Source organism: Rhea pennata, chromosome 8 (assembly GCF_028389875.1).
Source record: "Rhea pennata isolate bPtePen1 chromosome 8, bPtePen1.pri, whole genome shotgun sequence".
NCBI classification, from domain to species: Eukaryota; Metazoa; Chordata; class Aves; order Rheiformes; family Rheidae; genus Rhea; species Rhea pennata.
In genome coordinates this window covers 33393692-33416374 of record NC_084670.1, presented here as the reverse complement: position 1 = coordinate 33416374, position 22683 = coordinate 33393692, and the positions used below count along the sequence as shown (strand labels likewise).

General features: G+C 39.1%; 1 protein-coding gene across 1 annotated transcript in view; it reads right to left on the bottom strand.

Moving 5' to 3' along the window:
• HMCN1 (hemicentin 1) overlaps window positions 1–22683 on the bottom strand; it is a 185266-nt gene that overhangs the window by 37971 nt on the left and 124612 nt on the right. Inside the window, exons 48-69 of the mRNA XM_062581699.1 lie at window positions 21614–21700; window positions 21337–21528; window positions 20496–20669; window positions 19186–19299; window positions 17667–17812; window positions 15654–15804; window positions 14753–14956; window positions 13804–13917; window positions 12667–12854; window positions 11754–11850; window positions 8856–9017; window positions 7634–7747; window positions 7294–7496; window positions 6974–7055; window positions 6721–6852; window positions 6344–6493; window positions 4835–4994; window positions 3678–3802; window positions 1865–2048; window positions 1592–1689; window positions 910–1188; window positions 139–329 (exon numbers count right to left, since the gene is read on the bottom strand). Of these exons, the coding sequence (XP_062437683.1) occupies window positions 139–329; window positions 910–1188; window positions 1592–1689; window positions 1865–2048; window positions 3678–3802; window positions 4835–4994; window positions 6344–6493; window positions 6721–6852; window positions 6974–7055; window positions 7294–7496; window positions 7634–7747; window positions 8856–9017; window positions 11754–11850; window positions 12667–12854; window positions 13804–13917; window positions 14753–14956; window positions 15654–15804; window positions 17667–17812; window positions 19186–19299; window positions 20496–20669; window positions 21337–21528; window positions 21614–21700 (3347 nt within the window). The remainder of the gene's footprint in view (window positions 1–138; window positions 330–909; window positions 1189–1591; window positions 1690–1864; window positions 2049–3677; window positions 3803–4834; window positions 4995–6343; window positions 6494–6720; window positions 6853–6973; window positions 7056–7293; window positions 7497–7633; window positions 7748–8855; window positions 9018–11753; window positions 11851–12666; window positions 12855–13803; window positions 13918–14752; window positions 14957–15653; window positions 15805–17666; window positions 17813–19185; window positions 19300–20495; window positions 20670–21336; window positions 21529–21613; window positions 21701–22683) is intronic.

Sequence of the window (22683 nt, the reverse complement as noted above, 5' to 3'; positions counted from 1 at the left end):
TTCTGCAGGAGAAACTCCAAGGCAAGACTTGAAAAATATATTCTTCAATCGTCTTTTAGGACATATCACAGGAGGCAGTTTTGCAAACTCCTCTAGGGTTGTTTTCAAACTGAGCACATTTTGAAACAAACAGTTCACCTGAGCACTGGTTATTCGAAGCACTTCTCTCAGGACATGAACATTATCATTCTGCAGAAGCGGGCGCCCGTCCTTCATCCATGAGATTTTGGGGACTGGAATGCCAGTGGAGATGCAAAGAAGTTCAAGGGGGTTGTTAACAACCACAGACAGCTCTTCCGGTTGATCAGAACCATTGATACGAGGCGGCTCTATGGAAGGAAAACCACTCAAGTTCTTCATGGACTCAACCTCTAAAACCTAATACACACACCTTATGCTTAGAGTTTGTAGACTTAGTATGCGTTAACATTATTTCTGGCTGTGTCATGAATCCACTGAGCATCTCATATAATTTTCCTCTGCCTCTGTCTAGTAACTTCTGTATCTTGTGAGTCTAAATTAGTATTCAGAAAATGTTTCCATAATTCTGGATTAAAGATATTACATAGATCACTGAAGATTTACTTTAGCTATGTCAGTTTACAATAGCTGATTATCAAGCTGTCAAGCTGCATTCCTACTAACCAAAGTTATCTGTTTAAACCAAGTTACTCCGTAAATCAGTTTACTGTTAATTAGTACATTTATGTACTTCTAAAATCTTCAGGAAAACTATACTTCATATTACACATTCACACATCTTAAGGTGAACTTCCATTTCTTCATTGGCCTTATTCATTTATCACATAAAATCTTGCTTAAAAATACTTTTTACTTCTATTTTAAAATTGCTGTCTTGGGTAGATACGTACAGCTCGCATTTTGTTCGACTGAAGGATTAGCACTTACCCAGCACTTTCAGAGAAAAGTGCTTGCTGATATCGCCAGCTTCGTTTGAGGCTACACAGGTGTATTTGCCTGTATCACCAGTCTCTGCTTTGACAAAATGAAGGACCATTCCTTGGTTTTTTGAAGCCAAGTGAGCTCCAAGGCTTAAAGGATGTCCATTTTTAAACCATGACATAGTTGGGGTGGGAATGCCATCAGTGAAACACTGCATTGAAGCTGAATTGCCTCTTACTATAGTCACATCCTCTGTTCCTCCCGCGTTATCCATACTTGGCGGCACTGCAGAGAAACAAAAGATCTGGTTAATACGAAGTACACCCAGAAATTAATACTTCTTATAAAACAAATGGAATGCAGCTATCCTTTTGCATTTCCCCACCTCATTACATTCATGTTTAATACATGTGTTGAAATTCAACTGGAAATTATATATTGTTATTCAGCCTAAAAAAATCTGCGGCATGTTATGGGTGCCAAGTCAAGTAAAACTCTGGGGGTTAAAACAATTTCCATATGAAAAATCTTTAGAAAAGTGAGTATTTTCCGAAAGGTTATCTACGTAAGATATACTGTGAAAGTTTACAACTTTGTGCTGGCGAGAAAGGAAACAGAAGATTAGGATAAGAAATCAATCAAGTAATATCACTTTATTCCCCAAATACAGCATTTCAGAGAAACTTACCAAAAACTTGAAGATTGTAATGTTTGTTGTCTACTCCAGCTTTGTTAGATGCTACACAAGTGTACACACCAACATCAGATACCTGCACTCTGGCAATTCTAAAGAAAATAAAAATCATTTTAATTCAGCTGTAAATGGAATATATTATGATGCCTTTAATATGGCACAGTTTGGATCAAATTTTATACTTGTTTGCAACAATATTAGCAGAGTTCTGCTGGTATAGCAGATGAAAGCAGGTAACTCATCTGGTTAAAATAACTGAAAACCAACCTGAGAACCTGTCCACCTGAGAGCAATCTGACTTGTGAGGAGATAGAAAGAGGAAGACCATTCTTTAGCCAGTTTATCTGTGGGAGTGGAGTTCCAGTAGCAGTACACTCAATATTTATGGAGGTGTCCGCACGGGCAGTGAGGTCCTCTGGTTCATCTTTATTATCGGCTATTGCTGGTGGAACTACATTTTGTAAATGTTGAAAAGGGAGATATTAAGCAAGATAGCGACCCAAACCAAGGTAAAAATACAGCACCTAACGCAGTAAGAAGAAGCTGCCCATTTTTTGCAAACTAAGTCATCTAGCAGTAATGCTGAGCACTAATTAACATCCATTTACACACGCAAAACCACGTGCACAGCAGAATGGCAACCCTCTTTTTTTTATTTATTTATTTGCTTATAGTTGGGTTGTGCTTTTTACAAAGAAGTTGTAATCAGATGGTACGTCACACAAATTGCCCTTTCCTTGGGAAGCTACCAAGCATGCTAAGGGAGGAAAAAGTATGGGAGACCGTAGGCAAGGCAAGCACGGGGGAGCCTCAGAGCCCGATACTCATGGCAGGAAGAAGCAAGTGGTCGAGCCTTAGAGTGGATGGGATGAACCTTGGGGACCAGAGGGGACTTGGCCGAGTTTGTCAAGTTACCTGCTTAAACAAGCCAAAGGTGAGAGCTGGAACCACACAGGACGAAAGTTATAGTATTAACTTCTAAATCTATATGCTGACTGAATTTTTCAATACAGAAAACTTCCAAGTGACTGGGTAAGTATTCTGGCTGATTATTCTAATGCACTCTTTCCTGTCTGCCTTTTTGTTTATATCTTAGTTTGAAAGCCTTTTGGTCTTGGGAGCAAAAAGGGTCAACTATACAAGGAAGGTCTAGGCACGTGCATCTCCAAGCTCTGGCTGACGTCGTAACGTCCCATCACTGATCATGACTGTAGCACAGGTAAGACTACCTTCAGTAATCATATCTTGGACCACAACCGATAATACAAACTAATCAAGCCAGTCTCTTCATGGACGTGTTGTGCCAAAAATATCTTATGTGGTTATTATTCAGTATTACTATTATTTATTAAATCAAAGGTCACCTCTTATTAGTCTGCTCACCCTAATACTCCAACTGACTCTGAATCTCCCAGTATATAGCTGGGACAGACACACATCCACCTCCATGAAACACTGCCTGTGCCAAGCTCTTCATTCTATGAAACCATTCATAGTATTTTGTAAACCTGTCTTTCACAAATTAGAATGTCGACACTACGTGGGTAAAGAAGATCTATGCTCACTGTCTTCTGTATATCATTTTGTATGAGAGAAGAATGCCATCCAAAATTTTAAGTGCTTACTTTAAAAAAAAAACTATTAAAAAACTATTTCTTGGTCAGGGGTGCAACCCCTTTAGGAATTACTTCCCTACATCGCACTCTAGTTTTAGCCAATGTACTTGGACTTGAACTAACAGAGATTACCTAATACAACAAAGGAGTAGTATCATGTTAAATCAGCCCCCAGTTTATCCTCTGCAAGAAAAATCATCACCAATAGAATTCCTCTATTATGAAATATAACAAAGCAACTAATTCCTGTTTATCTCAAAACAGATTTAATAGCTATTTCAATCATTTTGCATTGACAGAACATCCTGTGCAATATACTATGATATCTACAGTACATGAAATTGAAAACACATGCACATAGTATTACCCTGAAGACAGGTATTCATTTCCTGGCCCTCTCTGGGGAGCACTCACAAAGATAGGATTATGTGCAACATCTCAGTTTCACATCTGCAAAAACTCACCATATACATTCAAGTTGAAAATTCGGTCTTCCTCTCCTGCAGGATTAGTAGCCACACAAGTGTATTTTCCTGTATCAGAAGTGAGAGCTCTGAAAATGTTTAATGTGCTGCCATCTGGAGTTACTCTACAAAGAAGGTCATAAAATACAGTGAGTTTGTTTACATATTCCTTTGACCTGGCAAATAAACAGTCGGGTTTGTACATTTAAATCAACTACCTCTATTCTCTTGGGAGATTTGGCTAGAAAACCACTCTTCTCTGCAAAATATTATTATTAGAGACAGGCTAGGAAGTTCTTCCTAGAGATGTCCTGTTTTAGCTTATACTAGGTTTCAGTTTCAGCCATATTACATATTGCATCAACCTCTACACCAGACCAAAGTATAAACTGGTACTTCTAGCTTTTTCCTCAGACCCTCAGATATTCTGGATCAAAGCCAAAAAGCAGCATTTGGAGTAGAGGGCACAGTTGTGCCTGATCCTCTTGGGAAAAAAGAGGGGAGGGAAGCCTGCCTGCCGGTGTCTGGGATAGAGGCAGGCAATGAGGGCCAGGCACTTCGAGCCCTGTATGCCAGGCTGCAAGGGAAGCCCAGCAAGTGAAGGAGTGTCCATTCATCCATCTTCCCCTCCTGGTAACGTCTAGGCACGTAACAACAGCTGCATTTTTCTTTTGCTAGGTGGCAAGCTCCATGGCATATGCACTCTATGTGGTGTGTCCCCCCACTAAGCAACTATGGGACAAAGATAAGGATGAAGCACCTGGGAAAAGGCTTCTTCATGATCTGGGATATATTCAGACCCAAATGCTAGAAAATCACCCTGAAATCCCAACTCTCTGAATTAAGCCAGATACATTCAAATTGGACAGATGTATCATCCCACAAACATTTTGTATTTTACTAGGCTTCCTTCCATGATATTCAATACTTTTAAACAGTATCTAGATAGCAGAAAATCAAAGTAGTAAAAAAAAAAAAAAAAAAAAAAAAAAAAAAAAAAAAAAAGTGCTGGAATCACAAAAGCTAAATAGGGAGAGGATGTCCTATCCTATCTAACCTAAGACTGTTCAGGCCCACAGTATCGTAAACTCCCCTCTTTTCTTTATGCTTTAAATTATACAAGGAGAGAATGCAATGTCTGCTTAATCTTTGCTTGCCTTATTCGTTGTAATTCATCGCTGGCAACTGTTTCTCCATCTTTAAGCCACTGCATAACAGGCACAGGCACTCCATTGGCATTGCAGACAAGCTGGATGCTTTCTCCCAGGAGCACACTGACCTCACTAGACATTTCAGAGCCAGCAATATTAGGAGGAACTGGGAACGCAGAATACAGGGAAGAGAAGAGGCATCAGCAAGAGACATTGTATTAACACAAGTGAGAAGTACTAACGTGTATTGTAATTTCTCCACGTAAATCAAGTTTAGAAAGCATACGATTAATATTCTTTCTAGAAAAGTTTCTGCAAAGACAGAATCAAAAGTCATTTTAATCATTCCTTAAAACTAGTAATTCACAAAATTACAAGAAATATCTATATTTGTCATTATATTTAATATCTATAGTTATCTACTAAACCAGCAACATATACAGTATGACAAAATCCCAGTTCACTAAAGCAATTAAGTGCCCACTTAACTTTGAGCACACATGTAGTAAGCATTAGCGAAAATCAGCCAAATGCTCTACTGCATCAAGACCATCATATTCCTGCTAGCAGTCACGCATTTGCTCAGTCCTAACCAGTGGCCATTTTAAACCCCTTTTCTTAACGATAAGGAACAAGGACGATACAGTCACGCTCTTCGTCAAGCTAATCTGTCTCACTGATAAGTTTCAGGCAGTTTCTGTCAAATTTGATCAAACGGCTTAACGAAGTATATTCAATGCCAAAAGTTGGGGATAAAACTAGCAGGCAGGGACACACGTACAAAGCGACACCGTCGAAGAAAGGCTGCAGTAGAGAGCAGACAGTAGATCTGTTTGGCACCGCTCACAGGTGCACCCACCAGCGCGCACAGTTTGCGTTCGCGCTGCCTCTTCCCGGGTGCGCTGCGTGCTGGCAGAGGAGGGGAGGGCGGCAGAAAGCCGGAGCGGCTGTGCAGTAAGTGGCTGATTCGACACAGGAGGAACTAGCGCATTTAATGGGGCTGAGGTCATCGGGAACACAGGAGAGAGGACGGCGGCAGCGTAAGGGTGCCGTGCAGGGAGGCACGAGACAGTTCCAGGGCTCCTCATTACACTGGATCTCGTTTCTTTCTTAAGAAAATTTTGCCAGTATTTCTTTGCTGTCTCCTTTTATGAGTTAATCAAAAAACGGTATCAAGTATCACTCCTTCTGAAATCATGTATGATGCTCTACTTCCGATATCTTAAGAGCAACCTAACCGGCTTCCCGGTTCATCAGGCAGAAGAACGGGATAAGCAACAAACTGTCAGAATTCCCAACTATTTTCAAACCGCAATACAATCAGAAGTTCAGAACACTCTTTTCATGCAAATTTCTGATTAATAGTGTAATAATCTAACCATTTTTTTCATCACTGATTGCAAATGATGGAAACAATGGTCCAAACTTTCGACTTTTCCCCATCTTTATATTATCTCAGAGTCTCTCAGAGTGTCTTATCCAGCCAGTTCTGCTCACTGCACTCACATACTGTACCTTGAATGGAAAGGATGTAACTTTTCTGAGCTCTTCCTTCTATATTCGAGGCAATACATGTGTAAGTCCCACTGTCTAGAAGCTGGGAGCGAGCAATCTGAAGCTTGCTTCCACCTGATAAAATATGTACTTCAAGAGAATCGGAGTTTTCTGAAAACATGCAATAAAGGATTGTTTCAAACTAGGCCACAGAAAGCGAACACAACTTGTGAAAACTTTTCATCAGAATTTCAAAAGAAAACAAAAGGATTCTGATCAGTTCATATAAAAGTCTATACAGAGACAGATGAAGAAGAAACAAAGAATAGGCTAAGAATAGCACTGCTGTACCCTAAAGGGGGAGAAAAAAAGCAGAAAAGAGTGTAAGAGAATGTTACCTATTGTTTTTCCATTCTTAAGCCATATTAATGTTGGTGGAGGAATTCCAGTAGCATCACACACAAAGGTAACGGGATTACTGATAGTTTCATTGAGCCACTCTTGTTCAGGGCCTTCTATATTTGGTGGCACTATAAATTGAATGGAAGCAATATGAAGACTTTGGTTACCACCTACTTTTGGAAGTTTATTTTGAACTGTCCACCACATAATGTCTACTGCATTATAATAATTGCTGTAGACAATGCTCACCATAAACATTAAGATGGAAATTTTTATCATCACGCCCTGCAATATTTGTGGCTCTGCACACATACTGGCCAGTGTCAGAAACCTAGAATTAAAAAAAAGAAATCCTGATGTTGATCTTATTTTAATGCTACAGTGTAGTGATATTAGCAACCTTTGCCCTTGCAATTAGAATTCAACTTTAAGTCCTTTTTACAGAATGAAAGGCCTCCTGCACATATTTTGCCTATTGACACCTAGTGGAACACACCAATAAAGGACAAAATAAAAGCTTAACAGTAGCGGAGTAGTTGCAGACGCAGCATCCCACAAGTCTCACCTACCTCAGCACTTTTGATTTGTAACCTTTGCCCATCTGCTAAGATCTCCACATTTGCAGACTCTGAGATTATGCGCCTGTTCTTGTACCATGTGATGACTGGTGGTGGGATAGCGTTGGATTCACACTCTAGTATCACCGGGGTGCCCACTCTCACATTCACCACTGCCAGCGACGTTCCACTATGGTCTTTGATGCTTGGGGGGACTGAAGAACAAGCTGAGAGTTATTTCTGCCTTTGTTTTGTCAGAGGGGGAAAAACAACCTAAGGAAAAATATAAAATACTGCATTTTCACAGCACTAGATATTATTTCAGAAAATAGTAGAAAACAAACAAACAAACCAAGGACAGTTAGGAAACTCTTCTTCTGACTTTCCCCAGCTTGGTTTCTGGCAATACAAGTATATTCACCATCATCTGAAAGTTTGGCTCGGGGAATCTGCAGAGTTCGAGCACCTAAAGTAAAGAGAGGAGACTTCAGATTTACTCTGTGAATATTATACCAATCTCAAATGTTATTTTGAAATTGCAGTTCCAACAGACTGAGTGTAGGCACTATACTAACCTTACGTTCAAAAAAAGGGCTGCATTACCATTAGTTATTAGGGATCATTAATCCCCACAAAAAATACCAGAAAATGAAAATTATACAGTAAATTTAATTGGTGCTGCTAATAACAAATTTGGACCACTAATACTCCTCTTCGACCTGCATATTTTATACCTGTTAATCTCTCTCTGCTAACACAACCTCTTTCTGCTACCATAACTATGCTCTTTCTACCTACATTGGTCACTATCCAATTCCTTACTCAGTAGCCTCACCTGTCTCCATCCATGAAGCTACAATCTGTGGCTACATTACTAATCTCCATAGATGTCTCATCTCTACAGTCATTAAGCAATTTCTACGTTTGCTCTTTAATGTACCCTGTAAATGCAGTCTCTCAACAGGTGATAGCAGCAGGACAGACTGAGAGCCACAGCAAGTGATGTGCACTTGGGCTGAAGACCAGCAGGAGTAGAAATGACGCAGGCACTCCTGGAACTTGTTGACTGAGGACCTTGGAATGGGTAAAACTACCTCAGAACACAAGGACTTCTACTTGAGAGTTCAAAAGTTCACTACGAATTAATCAAATTCCCTGCTGAAGTCAATGGTAAAGTTGTTATTTTTTGCCATCTAAACCAACAGAATTTATCTTAATCTCCAGCTAAATCTTTGATCATTCCTTTGAGAGGTGAGTCAAAGTGACTCAGCTTTAATCAATACCTGTATTAGGGCACCTCTGTCATGTGACTTCTCTCTAGTCTTCCCCACACAAACACCTTATTTCATTTTTTTCAGTCTGAGCTAGTTTCCTTTCAAAGTGAACCCACATAGCAGCCACGATGACATTAAATATTTTTAAGAACACACTTGGCCAAGTACTTCACCAATGTAAGTCTACTCACTGGAGTGATAATGAGAATATACTGGCTGCATAAATGGCTGCCACCCTTATCAAGGCAAAATAAACAGAGGTTAAGTCCAAGGGCTGTAGAAACAGCAGAGTTTCCTCACCAGGCACAATGAAAGTGTTAGTATTCAAGCTGACAGGTTTTCCGTTCTTGAGCCAGCTGAGATCAGGAGGTGGAAAGCCAGTGACCTCACAAGTCAGAGAGATGAAGTTATTCACCACCACTGTCAAATTCTCAGGATTAGTACCAACAACACTTGGAGGAACTGCAGGAAGAAATACATTAATAGTATCCATCAAAGTGTCAGCAACCAATATTCCACAAGATCCTGACTGACTAAAATAAAACTGAATTGCTGAGTTATGCCAAAGAGCCAAGTTGAAAACTTCTTTCATATCCTATGAACTGATCTCTGCTTTCTGGATATATCAGGAAACGTGACCGAAGTCGCTCCAGTTGTCATTGCTTTTCCTCAACAACTTCATCTGCAGTCCTTCCCTGCTTGGGATTTGAGAAGGCTAACCTGTAAGATCCTGTAATTCCTGACAAATGTATTATTAATTATAAAATGTTGTACTTCCAAGAACATTTGCTATATAAGGCAAGACAGACTAAATTTATTTTGTCAGAATATATGAGAAGGTGTTTCATTTCTTGCTGATACTCTGTACTGTTCCTGTTCTTCCTTATATAATCTATTTTTGCATTCTAGAGAACCACAAACGATCCTTCTGATCTACTTCAGAGCTTTTTTGTTAACCAGGCAAACCTGTTGTGTAAAGTTGAGCTAAGCAGTTTAAAAGTCTGGCAGAAGTACATTGCTCTAAGGGTGCATTTTTTAAGCTTACAAGTCCCAGTATTTCTAAAGACAAGACTATCTTAACATTTGACCTTTCTACAATTACTATTTAAAACAAAATAACTATAAATCCCTTCCTTTTAATAAATCCCAAGTCTTAGTTTCCATGTTTGCAGTGTGGATATATAAAACACTGAAGAGGAAAGCAAAGGCATGTTCTTGGCTCCACTGGGTGGAAAAATCATGCCAAATAACACATGGAATCCTCTTCTTCAAAGAATGAAATGTTAAAATATTTTGGACCATATCCACCCAAAATACTCCAGCTGCTTTCTGTCACTTGAATGACACCGAGCAGTCATTAAGCCAGGTTTACAGCTCCTCTGTGGCACTGCAGAAACAAAGAGGAGTCAAGGTAAACAGGTGACTTTGCCCATGTTTTTCAACTTGGAATAAGTGAGGGCTATAAAATATAAAATTAACCCTGATATAAATGAGTGTAAAATGGTTCACTAGAATAAATGGAGGATTCCGATCTGATGACATTTTATTATTGTTTGCATTTATTTACTTGTAGTTTCTTTCCCACTGATGTGATTATGGCAGTGCAAGACAGTGGGAAATTAAATACATAGGGCCAAATCTGAGCTATCTTTTGATGAATTTTGCTCAAATTATTTATGTGGTATATTTTCAAATAATGCAGCCTTCTACTGCATGTGCAAAACATTCAGAAATGTATTGTATTTTACAGAACTATGTAATTTACATAAAAAAATGTATTTGTACATGTATAGAGAAACAATAATGCGTTCAGTTTCAGCATTCAGTATGAAAACTACCCATGTATTCATATTTTATATTAAGGTTACAGATTGAGATTTTAAAACTGGATGCTTACTTTCCATGTTTAAAAGTTTATTATTCACCTGTAAGATATGTATTTTCCAACTTTTAAAAGAGTGTATCCTTTCATACTGTATTTAAATTTATGAACGTAATTATATTAGAAACATAAATACTAAAAAATAAACTTTTTTTTGATACTTATAAAACAAAGATTATGCTGCTTAGTGACAATGCATTTTCATCAGTGCTACAGCCTGGCTGGTCCTCTCCTAAACATTTATAGTGCTAATTCTTCAAATGAAACCACAGTCAAAGATTAATAGCTCTAAATAAATGATGCTGTTAGGCTTGAGTTTGAAGCTTCCTACAGATGTTTATTTTAAAATAATACCATTAGACTGTGGTCATTATAAACAAATATTTTAAAGTCGAGAAGTTCAGATTAAAACACAAACATCAAGGAAAGCCAAAACACTTTGATTTAAAAACAACACTCAAACATCACGACATTCAGATAGACTGCACTGAAAGACGGACAGAACTTTTTGGAGAATGACTCCAGGGCAAACTCCCCCCATGACAACAGTATTCTTTGGCTCTCTATTCGTGTCGCTGCACAGAGAAAAACACTGTAAGTTTGTTTCGTGTATCACGGGAATTTGTTGCAGACCTGTACGAGAATACCCGGTTCTTCTGCATGTAATAATCTAAACTATCAAATCCCTTGGATTCTGGGACCACATTCAAGGATGTAACGCAGAAGATTAGCTAGCTAACAGGTACGGGAGAACGGGGGAAAGGATACCGGCTATATGCAGAAGACCCCGAAACAAGTCTTCAAAAGTGTACTGTTACACTGGATGACGATGTAGCTGCCATTATTCCTTGATAGGTTTTAACATGTAATTATGCAGAGTATTCTGTGGGAGTAATGCTGATTTGACCACCAGGTCAGAACTAAAAGCTGAAGGCAGTGGGATGAACAGAGGAGGAAGTTAGAGTTAACTCTGAAACCTCTTTGTAATTAATGATTTCTGGATTTAGGAAAGCCTACACAGTGTATGCAACCAGTACACAAAGCTCCCTCAAAGTTCATACCCAATGACAGGGAATACACAGGAGAAGCTGAGGCCATGGGGTATCGAAAGGCCTGCTAATGAGATGTTACCAAGCTATTTTAAACTTATATTTGATTTCTATTTTCGATTATGTCAGAATCTCTATTACACCCAGTAAGATGACTTATACGCATAAAGCTACCAAGCTACTAAGTACTACACTATAATAAGTATATTCAATCTAAACCAGTATTTGAAAGTAAACAATCAGCAAATTAGGAATTAATACACTTACCATGAACATTCAAGTTAAAATATTTTTTGGCACTTCCAGCTACATTTTCCACAATACAGACGTACCTGCCGGTATCTGTTATTTGGGAATTCGAAATCTAAGAAAAAGAACCAAGACTGTAGCACAGCTCATATACAAGACAGCTTACAGTTAAGGCATCAAATTCAGGGGTTTCCAAAGTTTTTTGTTTGTTTGTTTGTTTCACTGGAGCTTTTTTGTCCTACTGTAGGATAAATTGCAGTATTATAAAGAAACCAACCTGAGAAACTGATGCTATTCCCTTGAAAACCTGTACATTTCAGACCTTCAGAAAAGCCAATGTAGTATCTGTCATATTAAGCTGATTTAAAATTAGTAACAAAACAACTATTTCCAAAATATTTGAAATAAAAATCTTAATGTTCTGTATGTTTTTTGTATTTTATTGAATTCCTAATTCATGGTGTAAGAAGAGATGACACTAAGCTCAGCTCTCTGTTTTAATAGTTTCATCTGATTTCATCTATCAATTGTAGTGAGTGAGGTTCTCTTCTTCAGAATGTATTTTTTTCTAGAAAAAGTAAATTTTCCAAAAATTAAATACTGCTACAGAAACTCAATCAAAACAGACAGCAATAGGTTACTCTACACAATAATCTTTGTTTGCAACATTATTTTAAACCAAACGATTTCTCTGATGCAATGCACAGTATGATCCCACAAAGAGCTAAGTCAGCACAACTGAAGGAACAGCTCAGGAATGGGGATGAGCCATTCAGGGGCAGGGACAAGGAACAGAAACTCCTTAGGCTGGTAGTACCTCCAAGATGAAAAAAAAGAAACACAGAATTGCACACTCAGCAAATCTAAACATATTTGTCTTTATAGGTGGTGTGCTTGTGATGCTAAAAATCAGTTATTCACTTGGTGCTACCTGTAACCTTCTTCCATTGGATAAAAACACGTGTTTGTCATCTTCTGCTAGGAGGTGGCCATCTTTCTGCCAGGTTATACTTGGAGTAGGGCTGCCACTTGCCATGCAGTCCATCACTGCAACCTTGTTCACAAGCACAGTCACTTCTTCAGGCAGGTCACCATCAGCTCCACCGATGGACGGTGGTACTATAAAAAAGCAAAATGTCAGAAGAATACTGTGACTTAGTATTGGTCAGGGGTATTTTTTTTAAGATGCCAGAGCAGCAAAACGGGTTTGCAAAATGAAGTGGTGAAATCTTCAATGAATGCAGTGAAAGATAATAAAATCCCAAGGAATAGCTCAACTGAAACGAATCAGTATAATTCAAGGGACTGCACTAGAGCTATGCATATTCACACCAGCCGTAAGAAAGAAAGGAGAAAACTAATTTTCCAGCTAGTCTGTCATGTTCTTTGCTGCTAGAACAAAGGAGTTTCCAAAGCAGGCTCCTCTTAACTAACAGAAAACCACTGCTTTCCATAGCAGATAGAGGAACAAAAGCAGAGATATAAGCATTTCCCTTGGGTACACCAATAGACAAGGCAAGCAGCATATGAAAGCTTTCTGTGCTCTGTTCATAAATGGATCATACAAAGCACAGACCCTGCAGGCATTTAACAGTTAATCTAAATCATCAGTTCACTTGAGACTTGAGATGTTTGCTGGATACCATAAAAAAATTGTGACCAATGTAAGAAAAGAAGAAGGAGGAAGAAAAAAAAATGTAGTACATGATTTAATATTTTGAACTGGAGACTGGACTGGGAACAAATGATACCAAGAAGAAGAAAATAGAACTTCTATATGTGCCTTTTTTTATGGTGAACTGTGATGGGGTAATGCCACTGAGTCTCTATAAAAATAATTTATAAATATACAGAACTAACAGCATTAATACCATTTTCATGTAATTCTATGCATTCCTTCAAAACTCTAGTATCCTATGTAAACGTACTCATTTCATAATTTACAAATACATAGAATCTATACACTTCAGAAGTTAAATAATCCCAGAATATAACACTCCATCAATTTCTGTAGAACTCTTTCTGTAGTTTTCCTTTAGAAAGAAAAAGGAAAAAAAGGAACACTCACAGAGCACGTGGACATCGTAATGAATGGAAGCTTCCCCAGCTTCGTTCACAGCCACGCACATGTATCTCCCAGCATCTTCAGCCTGCACCCGTGGAATCTGCAACACTCTGCCTCCTGGAAGGAAAACACGTTCAGGATTTAAATCAAGCCATTTCCATCACTTCCACACCACATTTCACTGGAGACCTGAGCAAGTAAAGTTATGAATGGTCAGCATTTGTTCTGATTCATAAGTAACTAAAGATTTTTTATTTCCCAGTTACTTTCTACTGGCAGCTACTTGGAATTCAGCAATGTTCATAATGAAATGTTAGAAAAGAATAATTAATTCCATGGGAAGGAATACATGTTTTTCAGTAATATGCAGCCATACTGTAAATTGAAGAAAGAAATATTTCTCAGCAAGGTGATAGAGAACTAATCAGTAAAAGGAAATAAAACCACAGAATATTCTGGTAGAACAGTACTGAACTGAAAAAAATCACTTCTATAGCTAATAGCTACGTACTATTTCTACTTTTCACTCGCTTTCTCATTTAAAGGATACCCCCTTAAATAGCTTTAGAAAGAGAGGATATTTTAGGAATCTATTTGGGGAGTGGCTGTCACCGGTCTCCAAACAGATGAGCGATAGGAAGACAAAAAGGTGCTGTCATCACCACTGCCCTTTGATCCATATCCCTCTTCACATATGCCATCCAAAACTACCCTATCACAGGGAAGTTAAATGCTCACATCCACACCATTTTAGGAACTAAATTTTAAATGAAAGAAGGGAGCAACTTGCTTAAGTCTGAGCACTGGGCAGAAGCATTTCCAGTCAAGAAAGATGAAATGGCCTGAGAACATTAATACAGTGTTTTGAACAGGAAAAGCTTGTTATTAACCTGAAAATTCTAGTACTAATGTCATTTCTGAAGGTCATAGAATGACGAATTTAAATACTCACCTGGTAATATCAGTACTTTATCACTAGAGCTGAGAGGATAGCCATCTTTATACCACGTAAGAACCGGAGGAGGAACAGCACTGGTCTCACAGTACAGAGAAAGGGGGTTGTTGATAATCACATCTTTATTTTCTCCGCCTCCTCCCACGTCTACCATGTTACCAGCTTCCCACTCCCTATAATGCCTTTGGAAACTAGGAGGAACTGTGATTGGGGAGGGAAAAAAAGTCAGAATTGTGCAGTGGAAGTAACTAACTTTAAAGTCAAGAAATAAAAGATATCGTAATCTCTATATAGCATGAATAGCAAATTACATATGCTAAATTATCCCCCAAATACAGACTAGCTAAATTCTAGTTCGTTAGAATGAACAATTGATCAACCTGCTGAATATTTTGGGGGGACTAATAAATAACAGAGTGAGAAGATCTGCTAACAAACCACAGAAGGCACTGCTCAACATTACTTACTTACTTACTAAACTATTTGGCTGCAATCAAGTTCTAGCTGTCTACATTTTCAGAACTGATTAATGGTTGCCTTCTTGCACTTACACACAGGTAATGAAACTCAATGTCTTAGTTTAAGCTAACTCTTTTTTTTTTAATTTTAATAAAACTGGGAGGAAGATCAGAGCCAAAATCATTCCACTGACTTCAGAAATGTTGCAAATATCATGTGAATGAGAGAAGAATCAGACACTGTCTTTCATGAACGTATGTACGTGTAGTAAAAGTCACACAGGATATTTTATCCCACAAAACACAGAAGTATTAGATTAGACCAAGCAGACTTGGTCTAAATGATATAAAATTATAAAAAATTCCAACACCCCAGCACATCAGAAAATAAGGCTCAGATTACCAGAAAATAAGAATTTTGTAAACTGAATTCTGTTTACCTTGTATATTTACATCAAATTCCATTTCGTCCTCTCCAGCAATGTTAGATGCCAGACAAGTATAACGGCCAGTGTCTGACACCTGAGCCTCCTTAACCTGCAGAGTACGACCACTGGCTTGGATAATGACATGATCATCTGGTTTAAGAGGCTGTAATGTAAGTTCACACGTATATTAATACTATGCAAAACTCTGTATTACTTCCACAAACACACCTAATTCGAGTAAAGTCACCTCTCTCCTGGTCAAATTCAGATTGCTTCAAAACCGCTTCCTAAGGAAGTAAACTCGGAGTAAGAACAGGTTCTTATTTTTCTTTTGCTATTTCCTCTGCTCTGAAAACACTAACAGCAGAATACCTTTCCATTGCTCTTAATTCTGCTAGAAAGGCCCACTTTCCACCTGTGCCAAGAAAGCAGTTGCCTGGGACACCAAACTACTGAAGGGGACCCATTAGCACTCCTGCAGCTTTGGCCACAGGTGGTGCAAGGGAAGTAAAATTTTTGTTCTACCGACAACAGCAAGCCCAGCTCTCATTTGTACCTCCTTTTCCTCAGCCCCCAAACTTTCCTTCCTTGAGTAACCCTCATCAAGACCTTATTCCAGGAGACAATTTTCTTCTAATCTTCATCAAAAACTATAGTTCTTGACACTTCTGACCTTGGTAGCTGGTCTCCTAAGGAGCATTTTAATCCTAAAGGATTTAAATATAATTTTAACTCACATCTAACTCCATCTGCAAGCTTCTGCTGAAAGGAGCAGTGCCATCTCCACCATGCACGGACTCTCAATTGATTCAACCGCTCAATTCACTGGCCAAGTAACTGCACTGATGGAAAACCTACACATGTAAAACTCTCAGTCTTCTATCAGCTGGAAAAAATGGATCTAACTCAGCTACACAACAACTAGATCTGTTGCAAGGATAGAGGGGAATGCAAAACTGATGGGGAGGGAAGGATGACTCCTGTCAGCAGCGATCCAGAGATGCACAGGATTAGATGCTGCTGTGCCAGAGAGCTGCATCACACGTGACAGTGGGCACCACAGTCATGCAGCCCCTATCTCTCAGTAATGAGTAAGAAACACATTAGGGAGTCAGCATTTGACTCTCGGCCTGCAGGGGAACATTTAAGTTAGGCCATAGATATGACAAAGTCATCTTCCCAGGACAATCTAAGAAACAGTGTATACACAGTCTCTCCTGTGCCTCCAGGATGTTTTTGCATGCTCGGTAGATCTATGAAGAGCTGGTTCAGCTCCACAGGTGCAGCAGCTTGCCACATGATACGTGCCGGAGGTGCCCTGCCAAGAACAGCTAAACCGAGAGATGTTATGCTTTCCTTCTGTGCAGGAGAGCTGCACTCTTTCCTTCTTATTTATAGTCACCCCTCACCAGACCGTACATCAGTAAGATTCTGTGGCATCAAGCTTCAAAACTGCTTATCCTTCAGCCTGATATTCTTGTGAAGACTGCATGTGGCAAGAACCACACTGAATTCCCTCTTGCAGAGGATCCAGATGCCTTCGTGGCTTTTTGAGCTCTGCCAGAACCACGTGGGAGGCTCTCAGCAACTTCTGCAAGGGCAGCAGAAAGGAACTAAGCATGGGGCTTCTGCAACAGGGCCTTTGGGGAAGCCACACAAAGGCAAAGCAACGTGTGGTAATACCCCGGGATGCTACTTCTAGGCAGGGCCCCCCCACTTAAATGCACAGGCAAGTGCTGCGTCCTGCATTCTCCAGCATTCACGTCTCGGTTGTACTGCCAAGCACCCACAAAAAAACCAAGAGTGTCAATTTGCAGAGGTCTGGCTGACAGCAGATCTCCTAAGACACAGGACAACGTGAGTGGAGCTCCTGCCAGCAGGACTGTGGGAAGACGACTTCCTATTGACATCAGCAGTGCAAATGAGCCTGTCACACTACATAAATGGTCCTTAATGGTGATAGTCAATACACAGTTATTTCTGTAGGAAATTCACTCATTAAAAGGAATTAAGTTGGTGACTAGCCTGTCCATCCTTGTACCAGCTGATGGCAGCAGCAGGAATCGCGTGAGCTTCACACTCCAGGGCAAGGCTGTGGTTTACTTTGATCTTTACTTCTTTAGGAGAGAGACCCATCCCTGAGATATTGCCTTTGTTAATGGTGGGTGGAACTGCACAAAAACAAAGGAAGTGAAACACATCTTCCTGACTTACTCTCTTAGAAAGTATTTTAAAATTAGATACAGAGAAACCATGATTGTAAGCTCAGGCTAAGTAAGTGCATTCCCCCCCAAATCTGCCTCTTTCCCACAGCTGGCCTAATACAATACACCAGCATTCAACATTTCTAGACATGCAGACCTGACTATGGCCTCACCTAGCTATATCACATTATTGGGTGTTTGGCTTGAATTCTACAAAGTTCAGTGTATTGCAATCATTAAAAATCATTTTAAAGGAAACAAATATTCTCAGAAACATATGTTTGAACTAAAATCCACACTCAGAGTAGTTGGTCAAAATTCAGAATTTCCATTCCACTGAAAACCCCAATATTGCAAAATCTTGTTTACTTCTGAAACAAAATGAAAACAGAACATTTCAAAATCCTTAAACAACCCCCTACTTTGGTCTCATAATATCTTTTAAATTATTTAAAATTTTTTCAAGCATTTCCCATTCTTTTCTCAATTGTCCGTGATGCTTACAGTACCGTAATAACTGGCACTAGCAATGAGCTTTTGGGGGATGGGGAGTGGCATTTATTTTGCTATACAGTTATACATTGATAATGAGCTCTTTTGTAATCTTCTCATTACTGCTAATGCCATTGGGACCTTATTAGGGACATAGTGTAACTAAAATAATACCACAGTTACTGTGAGGAAGCAACCCAAACTCCAACTCAGACTAAAATACTAGCAAATAAAAGAAGAAACAAGACGACATGCTTGACTGAGCCCGTAACAAAGAGGTTGAGCATTAAAATAAAATACTAAGCAGAGATGTCCAAAGGACAAAGTGCTGACAGGAAACCTTGAATGGGAAAGCTTTGGTGCATAGGGTATTTTATGGAAGGGTATAAAAATAGTATCCTCCTGTTTTACCTTACTTAAGGAAGTTTCCCATTAGATGCTAGGGGGCTTTTTTTGCACGCCCCCTATACCACCCTATTTCTTTAAAATAGCTCAAACGGTCTTGAGGTTCTTTCTTCTGGTTGCACATTGTGCAGCATTCATCTGATTTGAAAGTCAGAACTGGAAAAATTACAGCAGAAACTAGAGCTCATCATATCTGACATGTCTTTCCCTGGGTGGTACAAAGATTTTTGGCCAAAAAGAGCACTTGTAAAGGATGCAGCAGCAAACTTTTCCAGCGCCTTTCCCCAATCAATGTCATGAGCACCCAATCATCCAACACAGGTGTTATCTAAAGAAGGCCACTAACAGCTGCCTCAAAAATCCCTGTGTTCCAGGACAGCCAACACTGCAGAGGACAAAAATGGAAGAATGCAAACAAATCAATATTGGAAGTATCTCCTTACCGTACACTTTCACTTCGTAGTGTTTCAAACTTTCTCCAGCCTCATTTGTGGCTATGCAGGTGAATCTTCCAGCGTGGTCCTCTTGTGCACTCAGAATCTGCAGTGTTCGACCACCTACCAAAAGACGCCATTCTTTAATAGCATCCAGGTTATACTCTTGTTTGCCAGTTATTTACATGGTTTCCGCAGCGTTAATCCTTGAAGCCAAATTCTGCCCTTAGATGAGCCTGACAAACTCAACACATACCATCAGACAGACTATGTAGTAAGTCAGTGTATAATTTGCAAAAGTGCTTTGGAACACAACTCTCTGCTTCTGGATTCTTGGAGAATTTGTTAACGTAGTTCTGTACAAGAACTTTCGTGAAGATATTTAGAGTTTTGCGCTTCATTCATAGAAAAAACAGAAATGAAGCATAAGCACTGAGATTAAGTAAAGATAGAACATTGAACATACAGGGGGGAACATGAGCCTCTAAACCATGCTTTTCTTTCAGTGCAGTATTCTTTTATAAAAGAGATCCTGACCTCTCTCTGCAGACTGGATAGAAGCAACAGGACACTATGTGAAATGAAGTGCAAGCATGAATGAATCGGTAAGATTTAAAACTCCAGGTGGCCTTTACAACTCGGAGATTCATCAATTTCCTTCCCACAGCACCCTGCTTAGGATTTATATTGTCTGCATTCTCAGAGATGAGTCACTATTTAATTTGGCTGCAGCTCTTTCCAGACTGCATGCCTAGAAATTGTCCCCCAAAGTAGTAATTCAACTCCTAGCTATTAATACTACCCATTTTTCCTCTGAACATTTGCAGCTGACAATACTAAAGTACTTGTTCACCTGTATTAAGTTGGTGGTACTAATGAAGCTTTTTCCTATTTCCCATCTCCACAGATGCGCTAGGTAAGAGTTACTCCATAGAAAGAAAAATGGTAAATTATTAATAGCTTAGAAAAATGCCACTTCATTTTTTAGTAACTTTGTTGTTTATATCTCTTTCCACCTAGCTTATTTCCATGCTGCATTTCATGTTATTTATATTCACTAGTAACTGCAGTGAACTTGTTTGCCATCATTTAGCTCTATGGAACAAAAGGATAAATATCTGAATACAAAAAAATATACAAGTAATTAACTAATTGTGAAGCATTTAGAGATACTGGAATGGAAAGTACTACAAAAGTACAAAACATTGCATTTAATAAAAATATATTCTTAGATTTACCAAAAAAATTTTGCAACAGTAACTAAACAATAAAATAATTAAGTATTGTGTTGCTTCTCAGCAACAACAAAAGGTATTTACCTGGCAAAATGCGGGTATTTCTGTTTGATTCTATAGGATTGCCATCTTTCAGCCAGGTGATTGTAGCTGGAGGATATGAATAAGCCTCACAAAGTAGGGATGTTGGGCTATTGAGGATAACAGTGACATCTTCTACACTTCCATGGCTGTCTGCACCCACAATGGTTGGAGACACTAAGAGCAGCAAAAACATTAACTAGAGATTGGAACTCTGTGAAAAGCATTTTTTCTATTGAATAGCCAGTCTAGGAAATTTGTTTTGAGCTTTAAATAGCTGAGAGGCATTCCTCCTAGGCACACTCAAATCAGTCAGCATTCATCTGGCCAACAAGCCACAAAAAAAGCCAGCCACTTGGCTCCCATCTCCCAAGGGTCTGCTCTTGTGTAGTGGCCAACAGACACACTTGGTCTTCCTGAGAGCAGCAGACTGGTAGGAGGTATGAACCTAGCTAACGTGGACACAAATAACACCCTCTCCGTTGTTTGTAATTGGTATGCAAAAATTGTCACAAAAAAAGCAAACTGCAGATGATTTCAGCCAAAGAGACCACAATATGAAAAATACTCTTCAGCTATCCCTTCCTTGAATTACAGTAAGCCAACAAACCGTCCATTCCACACAGATAATGTCCTAGTCAAGCTCCATATTTACTAAAGCATAAAAATACTATGTTTCTATTGAACTACTATTATTTATCAACTATAAAGCTCTAAAGGCTTAATCATAGTCAGGAAACATAAACATTGCTATAAATGAAGTGCTACAAAATCCGAATGTGACTATCTGGTTGTTCTTGAGATCAATACTTTTTCCTCTAACAGCCAGCACAACCTGTCTTACCAAGTACATTAAGACTGTAACTTTTGCTCTTATCTCCAGCTGCATTAGATGCAACACATGTATATCTCCCTGTATCAGTCACTTGAGCATTGGTGATTTGCAGAAAACGCCCACTGGACAGGAAGTTGTGATCATCATCCTCAGGTACAGGTTGCCCATCTTTTATCCAAGTGATCTGTGGTACAGGGTTCCCTTAATGAATTACAGAAAATTGCAAATATTAGTTGTTCCGTAGCCTCTAGAATATTCCAAGATAAATAATACTGTTTACTTTTACCTATCACTTCACACGTTAGGGTAACACTGTGCTTCTCTTTCACTTTCACATCTTCCAGTTTATTTTCACCCACAATTCTGGGAGGCACTGCAGACAAACAAAAAGACAACATCAGTATCAAGTATCTCCATGCTTGGAGACACTTAAAAGCTGTCTGGAAAGGGTCCTGTACAACGTGCTCTAGGTGATCCTGCTTGAGCAGGGGTGTTGGACTAGATGATCTCCAGAGGTCCCTTCCAACCTCAATCATTCTGTGATTCTGTGATCAGGGAGTATTTCCTTACAACCAATTTAAACACAGCAAAGGCAATGTCTGAGGATCTGCTTCCTTTAATCACATAAATCAACAAATGGCTCAGTCTGATCAACCAGAGGCAGGTCCAGATGTGAGACGGCCTATAGTTAACTTGCCCAAACGACTCTTTCAGGAGGTTTTGCATTCTGTTCTGTACCCACTAACCATACTGCTCCATGCAAAGGTCCTCCATGCAGGACCACAAACCTGCAATGTACTCACCTGGCTGTCTCTTTAGAGCTAAAGAGATGCTCAGGGTGCTGAGAAGGTACGTTCCTTCTACTTTTGAGCATGGTCAACAGGGTAATAGACGACATGCAGCAGTAGCGTGCACTTCTATTGTTAGTGTGGCCAGGTTTGATTTTATGCACCAGAAGGTTTTGTAAGTTTATAAGCAAATTCTGTTGTCCTAACTAGCCAGTGATTTATTTGCTTAAAGCCTTGTACTTAAGTTTAAGAGCTGCTTGTTTTCCAACAGTAATTGAAAGCATCTATCTAGAACTCTAGGGAAAGAGCTGATAAAAAAAAAAAAAAAAAGACAGAAAAAGCCTGTTTGTTCACATATTTTTTCTCTCTTACCAGTAAAGTAAAAGCAATACAGTAGATTATCAACAATTAGATATTGTGTAAAGGCATAAATGTGTTTCATGCTAATACAGCTAATTCCATACAGGCAGACAGACAAATTACGAGTTTAAAGGCACCTTGCAGTGCTATAAACTCTGTTTCTCTGGGGAAATACAATGCAAAACTATATCATTAAAATACTTATCCA